Source organism: Ammospiza nelsoni, chromosome 10 (genome assembly GCF_027579445.1).
Source record: "Ammospiza nelsoni isolate bAmmNel1 chromosome 10, bAmmNel1.pri, whole genome shotgun sequence".
NCBI classification, from domain to species: Eukaryota; Metazoa; Chordata; class Aves; order Passeriformes; family Passerellidae; genus Ammospiza; species Ammospiza nelsoni.
In genome coordinates, this window is record NC_080642.1 from 623,998 (window position 1) to 636,447 (window position 12,450).

The window sequence follows — 12,450 nt, forward strand, 5'->3', positions numbered from 1 at the left end:
CTGCCATAGCTCGGGCATCATGGGGTTTGTTCCTGCCGTGGCTTGGGCACCGTGGGGTTTATTCCTGCCATGGCTTGGGCACTGTGGGGTTTGTTCCTGCCGTAGCTTGGGCATTATGAGTTTGTTCCTGCTGTGGCTCAGGCACTTAAGCGCCTTAATTTTGCTTTCCTTTAAATGCCCTGAACACGGAGAGAACCAATGCTAGCAAATGATGCTAGAGCTAATTGTCCCTTTCCTCTCTCCTTTTGCAGACTGAATGCTGTGATGTGCCCAGGCACTCAGGCGCTTGTGGCTGCCTTTGATTGAAGCCGTTGCAGGGCTGAGCCCAGCCTGGCTGCAGCCTGTGTTCCCACCACTCCTGCAGCGTTCCTGGCTCAGATGACGTGGACGTAGGTGGCTGCAGTGTCGGTGCCCAGGGGGTTCCTCGCCGTGCACCTGTACGTGCCCGAACCGGAGGGCTGGGGGTTCTGCAGGAGCAGGGTCCCCGTGGGGTGGAGCAGCGCGCCCCCAGAGCCCCGGGCCTGGTGAGCTGTGGAGAGCACGGAGCGGTCAGGCAGCTCCCAGGTGATTTCTGGCTTGGGGAGGCCCAGCACGACGCAGCGGAGCTGAACGGCTGCCCCTGGCGTGGTGTGGATGGCCGGGGGCGGTCTGCCCGTGATCCGCGGGGCGTAGGCCGCGACCACGACCGGGACGCTGAGGGAGGAGTCCCCGGCATCGTTGTGGGCCCGGCACAGGTAGGTGCCCGTGTCGAGGGGCGAGGCCGCCCCGATGAGCAGGGTGCCGTTGTCCAGCAGCAGGAGCCGCCCGCGGAGCTGCGGCCGCTGCAGCACGCGGCCCCCGGGCAGCGTCCAGGCCACGCGGGGCCTGGGGCTGCCCTCGGCCGGGCAGTGCAGGGCCAGGGGCTCCCCGCTGACCCCCTGCACCAGCCCTGCAGGCTGGCTCAGGATCCTGGGCCTCTGGGCCACCTCCAGCAGCAGCAGCTTCTCGATGTAGCCCACCTGGTTCCGCGCAGCGCAGCGGTACCGCCCGGCGTGCTGGCTCTGGGCGCTGGCGATGGTCAGGGTGCCGCTGCTCCCTGTCACAAACTGGGGTGTCCTGATGCTGCTGGAAAACCACGTGCCATTGGGCAGCATCCAGCTTATATCCGGGGCAGGGTTTCCATCCACAGAACAGTTCAGTGTGATAGGCTTCCCAGGTTTTGCTATTATTTTCTCGTTGAAAGGGTTTTTGAACGTTGGTCTCCGTAGCATTTCCGTGACTTCCAGCTGCACCACCAGCACGGTCTCTCCCCCATCGTTACGTGCCACACAGATAAAATCCCCCGTGTCTGAGGGCCTGATGTTCCGAATCTCAAGTGTCCCATTCTTGTGCACCACAATCCTGCTCCCGTAATATGGGGCTGTTAGGAGAATGTTATCAGGCATGATCCACATAATCTGGGGAGGAGGTGTCCCCTCTGCCCGGCAGTCGATGTGTTTCTTGGCATGCCTCACTGCCGTCACCTTCATGATGGTTTTGTTCCTGTGTAGGCCATTGATGATGGGGGGTTTGGCAGCCACAGCCAGCCTGTACAGCTTGCTGTCGTCCCCGCCAGGGTTCCGAGCCACGCACAGGTACTCCCCAGCATCCAGCAGGCCGGCCTGGCTGATGGACAGCGAGCCGTTGGCGTGCAGGGAGTGCCTGTCTGTGGACGAGGAGATCATCTCACCGGAGGGCAGCAGCCAGAATATCTGTGCCCTGGGCTCTCCAGCAGCCTCACAGTCCAGCTGGGCTGTGTCTCCAGCTGTCACTGCGACGTGTGTCTTGTGGTTGTGCTTTATTTGAGGGGCTGCCACAACGACCGTGACGTGGATCTTCATCTCGTCCCTCCCCAGGGTGTTTTGGGCGTAGCACGTGTAGTCTCCTCCTTCTGCCACTCCAGCTTTGTTGAGGTGCAGAGTGCCATTGTGGAACAGGACGTACCTGCGAGCCCTGTGCCCGCTGTCGTCCGCCAGCATCGCGTTGTTCACCACCGTCCCATCCGGCAGGCCCCAGGATATTGCTGGGGTGGGCGACCCCGAGGCCTTGCAGTCCACTCTGAAACCCTTCCCGTACGGCACCAGCTTCTTGAACTGCTGCTTGTGGTCAATCTTGGCTGGTTCCATTGCGATGCTGACTTTCATCAGGATCAGATCTTCCCCGATTCTGTTTCTTGCGACGCACAGGTAATCGCCTGCATCCTTTTCTGTAACTGCCTCAATGGCCAAGGATCCGTTGGGGTAGACATGGATCCGACTTCCCATTCTGTTGGGACAGAGAGAGAGGAAAAGAATTATGGCAGCAAGTGCTGGGGGTGAACACTAAGCACTGGAAGGGACTGAATGTGCTGGCAGCACGGTATAACACAGAGCCTTTCCACAGGTGCTGTACCCGTGCCTCCTGCCCACCCAGCGTGCCCTACCCTGATGTCACTGCCAGTTTTGGAGTTGTTGGATGTGAGCAGTGCTGGCTCTGCTAGGAACACCCTGGCCTGGGGCTCTCTCTCCTAAGGTGGAGGTGAGTGTTATGTGGGAGGGAGTGGGGGGACACCCCAAAGGTAGACATGGCAGAGATGAGAGAAACCCTTCCCTCCTGAGCCCTGCTTCACAAATCTGTTACAAATGACCCCCTCCTCTAAACTGACAGCAGTCAACCAGTGCATGGTGACAGCAATTATCTTAATTCAAATATGACTTGTACCTGTTTTGAGACCTCATTCACCTATGGCAATTGATGTAATCTGTTAATAGGTCTGTTATTAGATACAGATGCTGTTAGAACAGATGTTTCACAACTGTTAATACTTAAAATTTGGTTTAGTTCACAGCGTATTAGTGCTGTAATAGGCTCTTACATGAGCACCAGAGCTGACAGTGTTTGCAGCTCCACAGAGGGGGAGGAAAAAAGGGTCATACCTGTGCCACTGGTCCACAAGAGCCTTGGAGGGCAACCTCCAGATTATCCTGGGCTTGGGCTCGCCACCTGCTGTACAGTTCAGAAGCAGCCTGTCCCCAAAGCTCAGCCGCGTCAGTTCCCGGGAGGCGCTGGCAATTTTGGGAGGCGTGTCTGTGCGCTGCACCGTGAGGCTGACCACCCGCCGGTCGGAGCCCGTGGAGCTGGTGGCGATGCACTCGTAGGTGCCGCTGTCGGCGGGGCTGGCGCTGCCCAGGAGCAGGGTGCCGTTGGGCAGCAGGGCCGGCCCGGCGCGCAGCGCCCGCCGCGGGGTGAGCACGGCGCCGCCGGGCAGCACCCAGTGCACGCTGGGCTGGGGCCGGCCCCGCGCCGTGCAGGGCAGGCGCAGGCTCTGCCCCGCCGCCGCCGCCACGCTCTGCGTGCGCCGCTCCAGGATGGCGGGGGGCGCCGCCACCACCTGCAGCCGCAGCGGCAGCGCGGCGGAGCCCGCGGCGTTGCGGGCGCGGCAGGTGTAGGTGCCGCGGTCGAACACGGTGAGCGCCCGCAGCAGCAGCGTGCCGTCGGGCCGCACCGCCGCCCTGCCGCGGCCCGCGGCGCCCGGCCGCAGCTCGGAGCCGTCGGGCAGCAGCCAGGAGATGCGGGGCGGGGGGCTGCCCCGGGCCCGGCACGGCAGCGCCGCCGAGCCCCCCGAGAGCGCGGTCGGCGGGCGGGCGGCGGCGATGCGCGGCGGCAGCGCCAGCACGGCCAGCGTGGCCCGCAGCCGCGCCGAGCCCAGCGCGTTGGCCGCCGTGCACTCGTACTGCCCGCCGTCCTGCGGCGCCGCCCGGGCGATGGACAGCGTCCCGTTGGGCAGCACCGACCAGCGGCTGGCACCGCCGGGGGCCGCGGCGTCGCGCCCTGCGGAGCAAGGCACGGACGGTCACTGCCTGGGATGCGCTGGGACAACCTGGCACTGCCTGACTGCCTGGGACACGCTGGGATAGCCTGGCACTGCCTGGCACTGCCTGGGATAACCTGGCAAAGTCTGGCACTGCCAGGTACTGCCTGGGATAGCCTGGGACACGCTGGGATAACCTGGGACAGCCTGGCACTGACTGGCACAGCCTGCCTCTTGTTGCGTTTTCCTCAGTTCCAAATACCCTGACCTGCTCTTCTCTGCCCAAATAACCAAGACAACAGCGATAAACCAGAAAGAAATCAGCGAATTCTGCGTATAGACTAATAAAGCTTTAAAGTAGGAATGAAGCTGAATGTCCAGTAGAGACAAAGTTTGGATAAAGAACGTGGGGCTTTGCAATCCAAACCTGGCACAGCTGTAACCTAATTTAAGTGGTTTCTACCACACTTTTGTTCTTGCTTGTCTCACTGTCCTGGAATAGCAGGTAATGTGCAATGAATACTGAATTCTTCCCATGATAAGCAAGGAATTATAATTAAACATAGATTTGATTTTTCTAATAATTTCACTAAAGATCTGTTCCAGAATCACCACTAAGATTCTCCATCGAGTCTGTCACTGTTTCCAAGTTTACCTTCCACTAATATTTCTCAGTATTCTGAAATGAAGCAGTGCTTGAGTTTGGCACACAGAAGAGGTGCCAAACTACAGGGCTAATGGAAGGTAAATTCTAGAGAGGTTTATCAAGCTCACCTGCTAATATCTTGGTCCACTGTATCGTTGGAGGGGGGTTCCCAGTAGCTTCACAAGGAATGAAAGCATCGGAATCCGCCAGCACAGTGAAAGCAGCCACTTTCCCTCCGACTATTCTGGGCTTTGAGAAGTGGTTTTTGCTTGCAGAGCCTGCGGTGATGGGGCTGGGCAGGGTGGTGGTGTCTTGGTTCTGTCGCCTGTCAGACGAGGCACTGACGGAGCTGTCCCTGTCCCGTCCCTGTGGAGATGGCATCCGTGGTGCCTGCAGCGCGTTCCCCCTCTCGGTGCCCTGGGGAGGCAGCCTGGGCTGGGGATGGGGATGGGGCTGGGGATGGGGATGGGGATGGGGATGGGGATGGGGATGGGGATGGGGATGGAGATGGGGATGGGGATGGGGATGGGGATGGGGCTGGGGCTGGGGCTGGGGATGGGGCTGGGGATGGGGATGGGGCTGGGGATGGGGATGGGGATGGGGCTGGGGATGGGGATGGGGCTGGGGCTGGGGCTGGGGCTGGGGCTGGGGATGGGGATGGGGATGGGGATGGGGATGGGGATGGGGATGGGGATGGGGATGGGGCTGGGGCTGGGGATGGGGATGGAGATGGGGATGGGGGTGGGGCTGGGGCTGGGGCTGGGGATGGGGATGGGGATGGGGCTGGGGATGGGGCTGGGGATGGGGATGGGGCTGGGGATGGGGCTGGGGCTGGCCGTGCCCCCGGGGGGCTGGGGGCGCTCTCGGGGGCGCTGCGGGCCCGGCGGCAGTGGGGGCTGGCAGGGGAGAGGGCCGCAGGGTGCTGGGGGCAGTGACTGCAGCGGGCACAGCTCCGGCTGGCACTGTGGGCTGTGCTCCCTGCTGCTCCCGCACAGCTCCCTCCCCCAGACCCAGGCGGGGTTCTCCTCCTGCCCTGGCACTGGGCCTGGTGCGCTGGGCAGGCCCTGGCGTGGCCCTGGTGGAACCAGGGGGCTCGTCCAGCCATGGTGAGGTTTGGGCACCCATGGTGGGGGTCTGGGCAGGACTGGCAGCAGGTGCCGTGGCCAGCTGGGCGTTCCTGTGCGAGCCTGGTGGGGTTTGGGGTGCCATGGGGGGGCTCTGAGCAGTCACAGTGCCGGGCAGTGCCACTGCTGACGGGGTGCCCCTCCAGGTGCCCGGGGCTGCTGCTGTCTGTGTGGCTGCTGTGGGCCTGTGCTGAGGGGCCTCGGGGCTCTCAGGGACCCCCAGTGCTGCTGCTTCGGTCCTGGGGACCGCACTGCTGCTCCCGGGGACAGGGTTTGCAGCTGCGAGGCTTGGAGGCACAGCTGGTGATGCGGGAGCTGTCACCGTGCTCTGGGCTGCAGGAGTTGCTGTGCTTGCTGCAGGGGTGCCTGCAGTGCTCGGGGCTGCAGGGGTGGCTGCGTTGCTCACTGCAGTGCCTGCAGTGCTCTGGGCTGCAGGGGTGGCTGCATTGCTCACTGCAGTGCCTGCAGTGCTCTGGGCTGCAGCCACACGCTGTGGGGCAGGTGTTTTAGGAGGCCTCTTCCTCCTCTGACCTCTCCTTCCTCCCACTCTGAGTATTTTGGTTTTGGCAGCTCTGGTGTTGGTTTGAGGAGTAAGAACAAGTGTGACTGTTGGCTTCAAACCCGTCACACCCAATCCACTGGCTGCAGTAGGGGCAGTGTTCTCTGCAGTGACAGACACGACTGTGGCAGCAGCTTTTTGCCTTGCACCATGTTTCTTTTCCTCCTCCCTGAGGAATGCTGTGTTTTGATGGGTACCCATGGGGTGCTCCAATGGCATTTTCATGGGGGAGGGGGAGGACTGGGGTGTGTCTGGGCTAAATGGATTGATGATGGAACTGCTGGAGTTATTCAAGGTTGGTACATTTGATATATAGTTCATATTAAGTTGGACACCTGTAGCCACAGCTGTACTTCCTCTGGCAGACCCTGGCCTCCCAAAATTGTACCGGGGCTCCTTCATGCCTGGGACACGTCCTGGTCTAACAGTTCGTCTCCGACCAGAAATTTTCCTTCGTCTTCCATGGTGCTGCTGGAGCTGGGCTGGATGGGTTGGACCCCCCTGGATAACCTGAATTTGCTGATGAGCAGTGAAAGTCGAGGCAGGTGGATTAGGGGCTCCTCCTTTCTGAGTACTGTCAAAATAAATGGGGCCAAATTCAGAGCTTGGTGCATTGACTGTTGCCACAGGGACCTGGTGATCTGTTCTGGTGGGGACATTATCAATAGACCCAGTAAAAATATGTAACTTGTGTGCTGTGTTTTGGGGAGTTACAGCCTTGCTGGTGCCTGTAGCTTCTGTCATGGATGCAGACTTTAGGTGCTGGTTATTACTTTCCCCAGAATATATTGACTTTTGCCCAGCAGGGAGGAGTATGGCTGTCCCACTTGGTACAGTTGGCTGTTTTACACCATTTGCTGATATTTGACTCAAATTGGATCTTTCCCATGAGTCTGTAGGTTTGGGAAGTGTTTGCAGCCTTTTGCTGGCAGGTGCCCCAGGGTGAGGAGGAGGTGAGGGTAGGGGAGTTATTGGCTCTGAGAGCAGAACAGAGGTGCTCCAGGCAGGAGGGGGATTCTCAGTCCCCTTGGGCCCTGCAGTGATGGTGAGCTCTGTTGCTCTGCCCAGAGCAGGCACTGGGGATCTCTCTGTTGCTGCTATCATGAATTCTTCTTCTGGAGATACGAGATCACCAGATGCCTCCTCCTCATCCCCGGGTACCTCTGAGAGCCTATGGGCTTGAACGGGTGGTTCTGTTGCAGCTTCTCCTCGTTTGTCTGCCACTGTCGAGTTCCTCTTTGTTTTCTCCAGCAGGGCTGCCCAGCGCTGTGGATCAGCTCTCCTGCCCGAGGGAACAAACTGTCTCCTGCGTCCCCTGAGGCGCCGGCCCGTCCTGTCAGCGTGGGGCCGGTGAGGCCTGTTCCCGTGGCTGTTCCTGTGGGGTGTGCCCTGGCTGCTGGCCGCTGGTGCCGCAGGTTCCCCGAGAGCCCTCAGGGGGCCTGCGGTGCCTGAGGGGTGTTTCTGTGCTGCAGCAGGGCGCAGCAGCTCATTGCCAGAGCCCTCTTCCCACTCTCCCACAGCTCCATGCCTTTTCTTCAGAGCGGTTTCATCCTGTCTCGCCAGCACTTGGAAAACCAAAATATCGACCCCGAACCGGTTGGCCGCCACGCATCGGAAGTAGCCCAGGTCTCGCTGCGTCACCCCTTGTATTCTCAAGGTGCCGTTGGCAAAAATGTGTTTGTTTCCAGCAGACTGGCGGAGGATCGTGTGCTCAGGGAGCACCCAGGTGACGGCAGGGTCCGGGGCAGCCGTGGCCGTGCAGGGCAGGTGCAGCGTGCCGCCGAGAGCAGCGGGCAGCCGGGCTCCATTGACGCCGCCGTGTCCCACGTGGGGATCCAGCACTGTAATCCGGAATGTGAGCACGTCAGCGTCCCCGTGGTTGGTGCCGATGCAGCGGTAGAGCCCCGAGTCGAACACGTCAGCTGTCCTCAGCGTCAGCAGCCCGCTCTTGAGGACCAGGATCCTGCCATCCTCGCTGATGTGGGGGGCTCGCACCCTGCTGCCGTCAGCCAGTATCCACCCCACGGCAGGAGCTGGCTGCCCGGCCGCCTGGCACCCCAGCTCCACCGAGCCCCCCACCAGCACCGTGTGCTCCGTCTGGGTGCTGTTGTCCCTGGCAATGAGGGCCCAGCCGTGGCTGCCCTGCTCCCCGTCCTGGCCGGGCAGGGCCACCCGGGCGTGGGTGGCGTAGCGCAGGTGCAGCGTGCTGAGCGTGCTGGCTGTCCTGTCCAGCTGCAGCGACACCTGCCTCTGCAGCAGCCACGCTGGCTCGGCCCGCAGCGCGGCCTCCACCCTGGTGAACAGCTCATCCTTCTCGCCGTACACCTGCCTGTATTTGTGGCTGACAGAAGGCTCCTCAGCTGTCCCCACGCTTTGCTCCAGTTTCAAAGGGGAGCTGCTGTACAGGGCCAGGATGCTCCACAGCTGCTGGATGTGCCCATAATCGATGCCACACACCAGGAATGCTGAGAACGAGGCTTGGAGCACTCTGCTGGGGCCGCTTTGGTCAAACGAGATGGGAGACATTTCTTTAGGTCTCTGGACATCGCAAACCAAGTTGCCTCGATTTCCTGCCTGGTCAGTCATATTCAAAACCACAGATCCTATGGGAGCCATCAAGTCCTTGGAACTCACAAAACTGAAATCCCCATCGTCTGGCACCGAGAGGTTTCTGGATTTCAGGGAGTCATCAATGACTGGCTTCGTGCAGGTGAAAGATGCAGAAGGGAGATCCACTAAACTTTTCCCATTGTGAGTTTTGGGACTAGCACAGACCGGGCATTGCTGGACACCAGAACTTCTCTCTTTTCTGCACTTTATAATATCTGAAGGGAAGAAAACTTCAGTAAGTTTCTGTGCTACAAGTTTTAGTGTTAAAAATGACATATAGCTACTAACAAGAGGTTCTTTAAAATAAAATAAAACCAAAGCTTGAAGTGACATGTGAATGGCAGCAGCAGGGAAAGTCCCAGAGCCCCTTGAGTTCCTGACTTTCTTTGTAAAGAATCAAGTTCAATGTGTCTCTTGCTCTTGCCAATTCCACAAAAGTTAGCTTGTTCCCTGTGGATTCTCCCAGTGCACAGAAGCTTTAGACTGGCCAAGGAAAATTCTCCATTAAGAAAAGCTGCACTTGGGAATGGCCACAAGATTCATTTTATCTGGGAAATGCAGTGGTGTTAATCTCCTTATCCTGATTGCACACGCCTACACAAATCCTACCTTCCAGTCTTTTCTGGGAGAATAAACAGGTGAGTAGAGGACAATTAACTGTATCAGGAAGAGCAGGATGCTACAACAGGATTGAAGAGCATGAACAAAACTTCAGCTCACCTGGTCTCTCCTGTGCCCACCCTGCCAGCCCCTGCAGGCTGCAGTCGCAGGACCAGGGGTTTCCATGGAGGTAAATGCTCTCAAGCTCTGACATGTAGGAAAACATCTCTTGGGGAAGTGAAGTCAGCGCATTGTCAGACAGAGAGATGTGCTTCAGGAAGGATATTCTGAATATTTGGCTATAGCGCAAGGTCACAAAAGTGTCTGGGTGCAGCTGCTGAAGGAAATTTCCATCCAGGTGCACCAGCCTCAAGGAGGTGAGTCCGTAGAAAACATTGGGATTCACGAATTCGATTTGATTGTGGTCCATATGCAGCCGTACCAAGCTGTTCAGGCCATAAAATACATCCTGCTGAAGCACTCTGACCTTGTTGTAACTCATTTTTAAGACCTGTTCATGAAAAAGTAGCAAATGCATAATATTAAGCCATGTTAAAGTTATAGGACCCCTAATAAATGCTGCTGAAGGCTGCTCTGTGCAGTGACAGTTCTTCACCAGACCAGGAATGCCAGGTAACTGGAGTTTCTTTAAAGAACTGAAGTGTTTATATGCAGTGTGTTAAATTTCTGCACAGTTTGGCCTTTTTTCATGAAGGCTAGAAAGGGACAGGATTGTACTGAAGGGAAAGGGAAATCTCAGTGGAAAAAAAATCCTCAAAAAGCCCCAAACTGACTAACAAATTAACAATGACAGGTTTCCTTTTATAGACAGAGTAGTTGGAGCTTTGCAATCTTTCTGCTCTGTAGGAAGAGTTTTGACTGCAGTTTCCTGCTAAGGCACAGCTGAGAGATACCTACCAAAGTGTTTGTTGTGCTCTGTACCCTGTACCTGAGTGCCTGCCTGGGAAGGAAAGACATTTCCCACCAGGACACTGGATTCTGAAGGCTGTTGGCTTTCACATGAATAAGGTAAGAAACAGGAAACTGAAACGCTGCAGAAGGCTGCCCTGTGGCTGCCTACCAGTATCACTGGGAGTTAAATCATAACCAAATTAACGCTGCTCATTCAGCTCTTACCTGCAGTGAGCGTAAATCTCTGAACACCTTCTCAGGGACGGTGCTGATCTCATTGCTGTGCAGCATCAGCAGCTCCAGCTTCTCCAGGCCAGCAAAGTCCGTGGGGCTGAGTTTTCTCAGGCTGTTGTAGCTGTATGGGATGGGTTTAGTCAGCTCACAGCTTTTAAATCCAACCAACCCAAAACAAAAGCACCACTCTTTGGGAACGGCTGAAGGTAAGCAGCACTGCCCTTGCCAAGAGGAAAGTGAGTCATTCCTTCAGGTTGGCACAAAAGGTGGTCGCTTTTCCAGGACAGGGCTCTGATGGTGAATTCCCAGTGCGTGGGGTGAGTGACAGCAATGAAACACATCTGTCTGTGCTCACTGTGCCACCACCTCAGTGAAAAGTTCCTTGTGTATTTCTGCAGACACATCTGCATGGTTCAAAGGGTATGTGTGTCAAAAGGGACACACAGATCAGACAAATACTGCTGATGGGTCTGATCATTTGATTTATGAGAGAGGACACTTGCTGGAAACTGCGTGAAGGGGCCAGACAAGCCTGGGTGTGATCTATTCCCTGCTCCTTTAACCACTCAGAGAACGGAGCCACCACAGAGGCTGACATGGCCAGACAAGGGAAATTTCCCTTGAACTGAGCAGCTGAAAGCATAGACCCTAATGCTGTGGGACATCCTGAGTGACAGAATCGCAGAGCAGGCTGGATCTGAAGGGACCCAGAGGGATCACTGAGTCCAGCCCCTAAGTGAAAGGCTCACAGGGGGATCTAACCCCCGACCATGGTGTTGCATCACTGCAAAGTCTCTGCAGATTTAATACCCGTGCTCCCTTTCCAGACCACCTTCTGAGCTCTGGACTATCCTTCCCCAGAGAGAAATCTATTTCAGCCTTCTTCCAGCTTCCGTCCTACAGACACAACACATTCGGGTAATATAAAGGAAAGTTAAGTTCAAAACCGTCTGAAGTTCTCACTGTCCTGTGCTACATGCCCAGAATTTCTCCTTTCTGTGGGTGGTCTCGGGCTCTGCTGGCTGCGGCTGCAGCCCCTGCTGAGCACTGCAGAACATTACAGACCCACCTATAGCTGTGGTTACATTCAGCCCTAAACCCGGACGGTTAATTAGTGTCGTGCAAAGCTCCGAAGGGCAGGCGGAGCGCTCGGCTGCCGCGGCTCACGTACCCCAGGTTGATGCGCTGCACGTCGGGCGGGATGCGCGGGGGCGCGGCGCTCAGGTAGCGGAAGGTGCAGTGGAGCTCGGCGGAGCCGCGGCAGGCGCAGGGCCGGGGGCAGGCGCTGGCGGCCGGCAGGGTGGCCAGGCAGGCGGCCAGCAGCGTCCCCAGCCAGCGGGGCCCCCACTCCGTGCGCGGGGCCCGCATCGTGCGCGGTCCTACGCTGCCATCCCCGGCGGCTCCTCGGGGCGAGCAGAGCACGGGGCGCCAGCCGAGCCCAGCCCAGCCGCTCGGGTTAAGCCATCAGCAAAAAGGAATTCTTAACTCGAAAGGAAAACCCGCCCACGAACCGGCCCCCAGCTCTCGGGTTTCCCCTCAGCCACGGGTCGGTGTCGCGACGCAAAGCGCTGTCATTCGACGGCTGCCCCGCGGTGCCCGTGCGGCGTGCGGGGCAGGAGAGCCGGGATCCCGCGGGGAGCCGGGGCAGCCGCAGCCGTGCCCGCCGTGTGCCCCGTGCGCCCCGGCCCGGCTGTGCGAGCGCTCCCGGCCCCGCCGGCGGCTCATCCCCCGGAGGCGGCTCCACACGTCAGCTCCTTCCCATTCCGAGCAGAATTAACTCATTTCGCATCCCTCGCGCAAACCCGCACCGGCACCGGCCGCTCGCTCCCACCTGCGCGTCCCCACCTGCGGCTCCCTCCGGGGCCGGGCAGGGGCAAACCCGACACCGCCTCCTCCCCCGGGGCACCCCGGGCTCCCCGCAGCCCCATCGGCACCGCTCGCTGCGGGCCGGGGACGG

General features: G+C 58.7%; 1 protein-coding gene across 1 annotated transcript; it reads right to left on the reverse strand.

Moving 5' to 3' along the window:
• Window positions 1-374: 374 nt before the first annotated feature.
• IGSF10 (immunoglobulin superfamily member 10) lies at window positions 375-11,861 on the reverse strand. Its single transcript, XM_059479619.1, has 8 exons — window positions 11,665-11,861; window positions 10,485-10,614; window positions 9,468-9,858; window positions 6,063-8,962; window positions 5,269-5,906; window positions 4,583-4,884; window positions 2,934-3,828; window positions 375-2,283 (listed from the first exon to the last, which is right to left on the reverse strand). The coding sequence occupies exons 1-8, from the start codon at window positions 11,859-11,861 to the stop codon at window positions 375-377; spliced, it is 7,362 nt and encodes a 2,453-aa protein (XP_059335602.1).
• Between the last annotated feature and the right edge of the window lie 589 nt (window positions 11,862-12,450).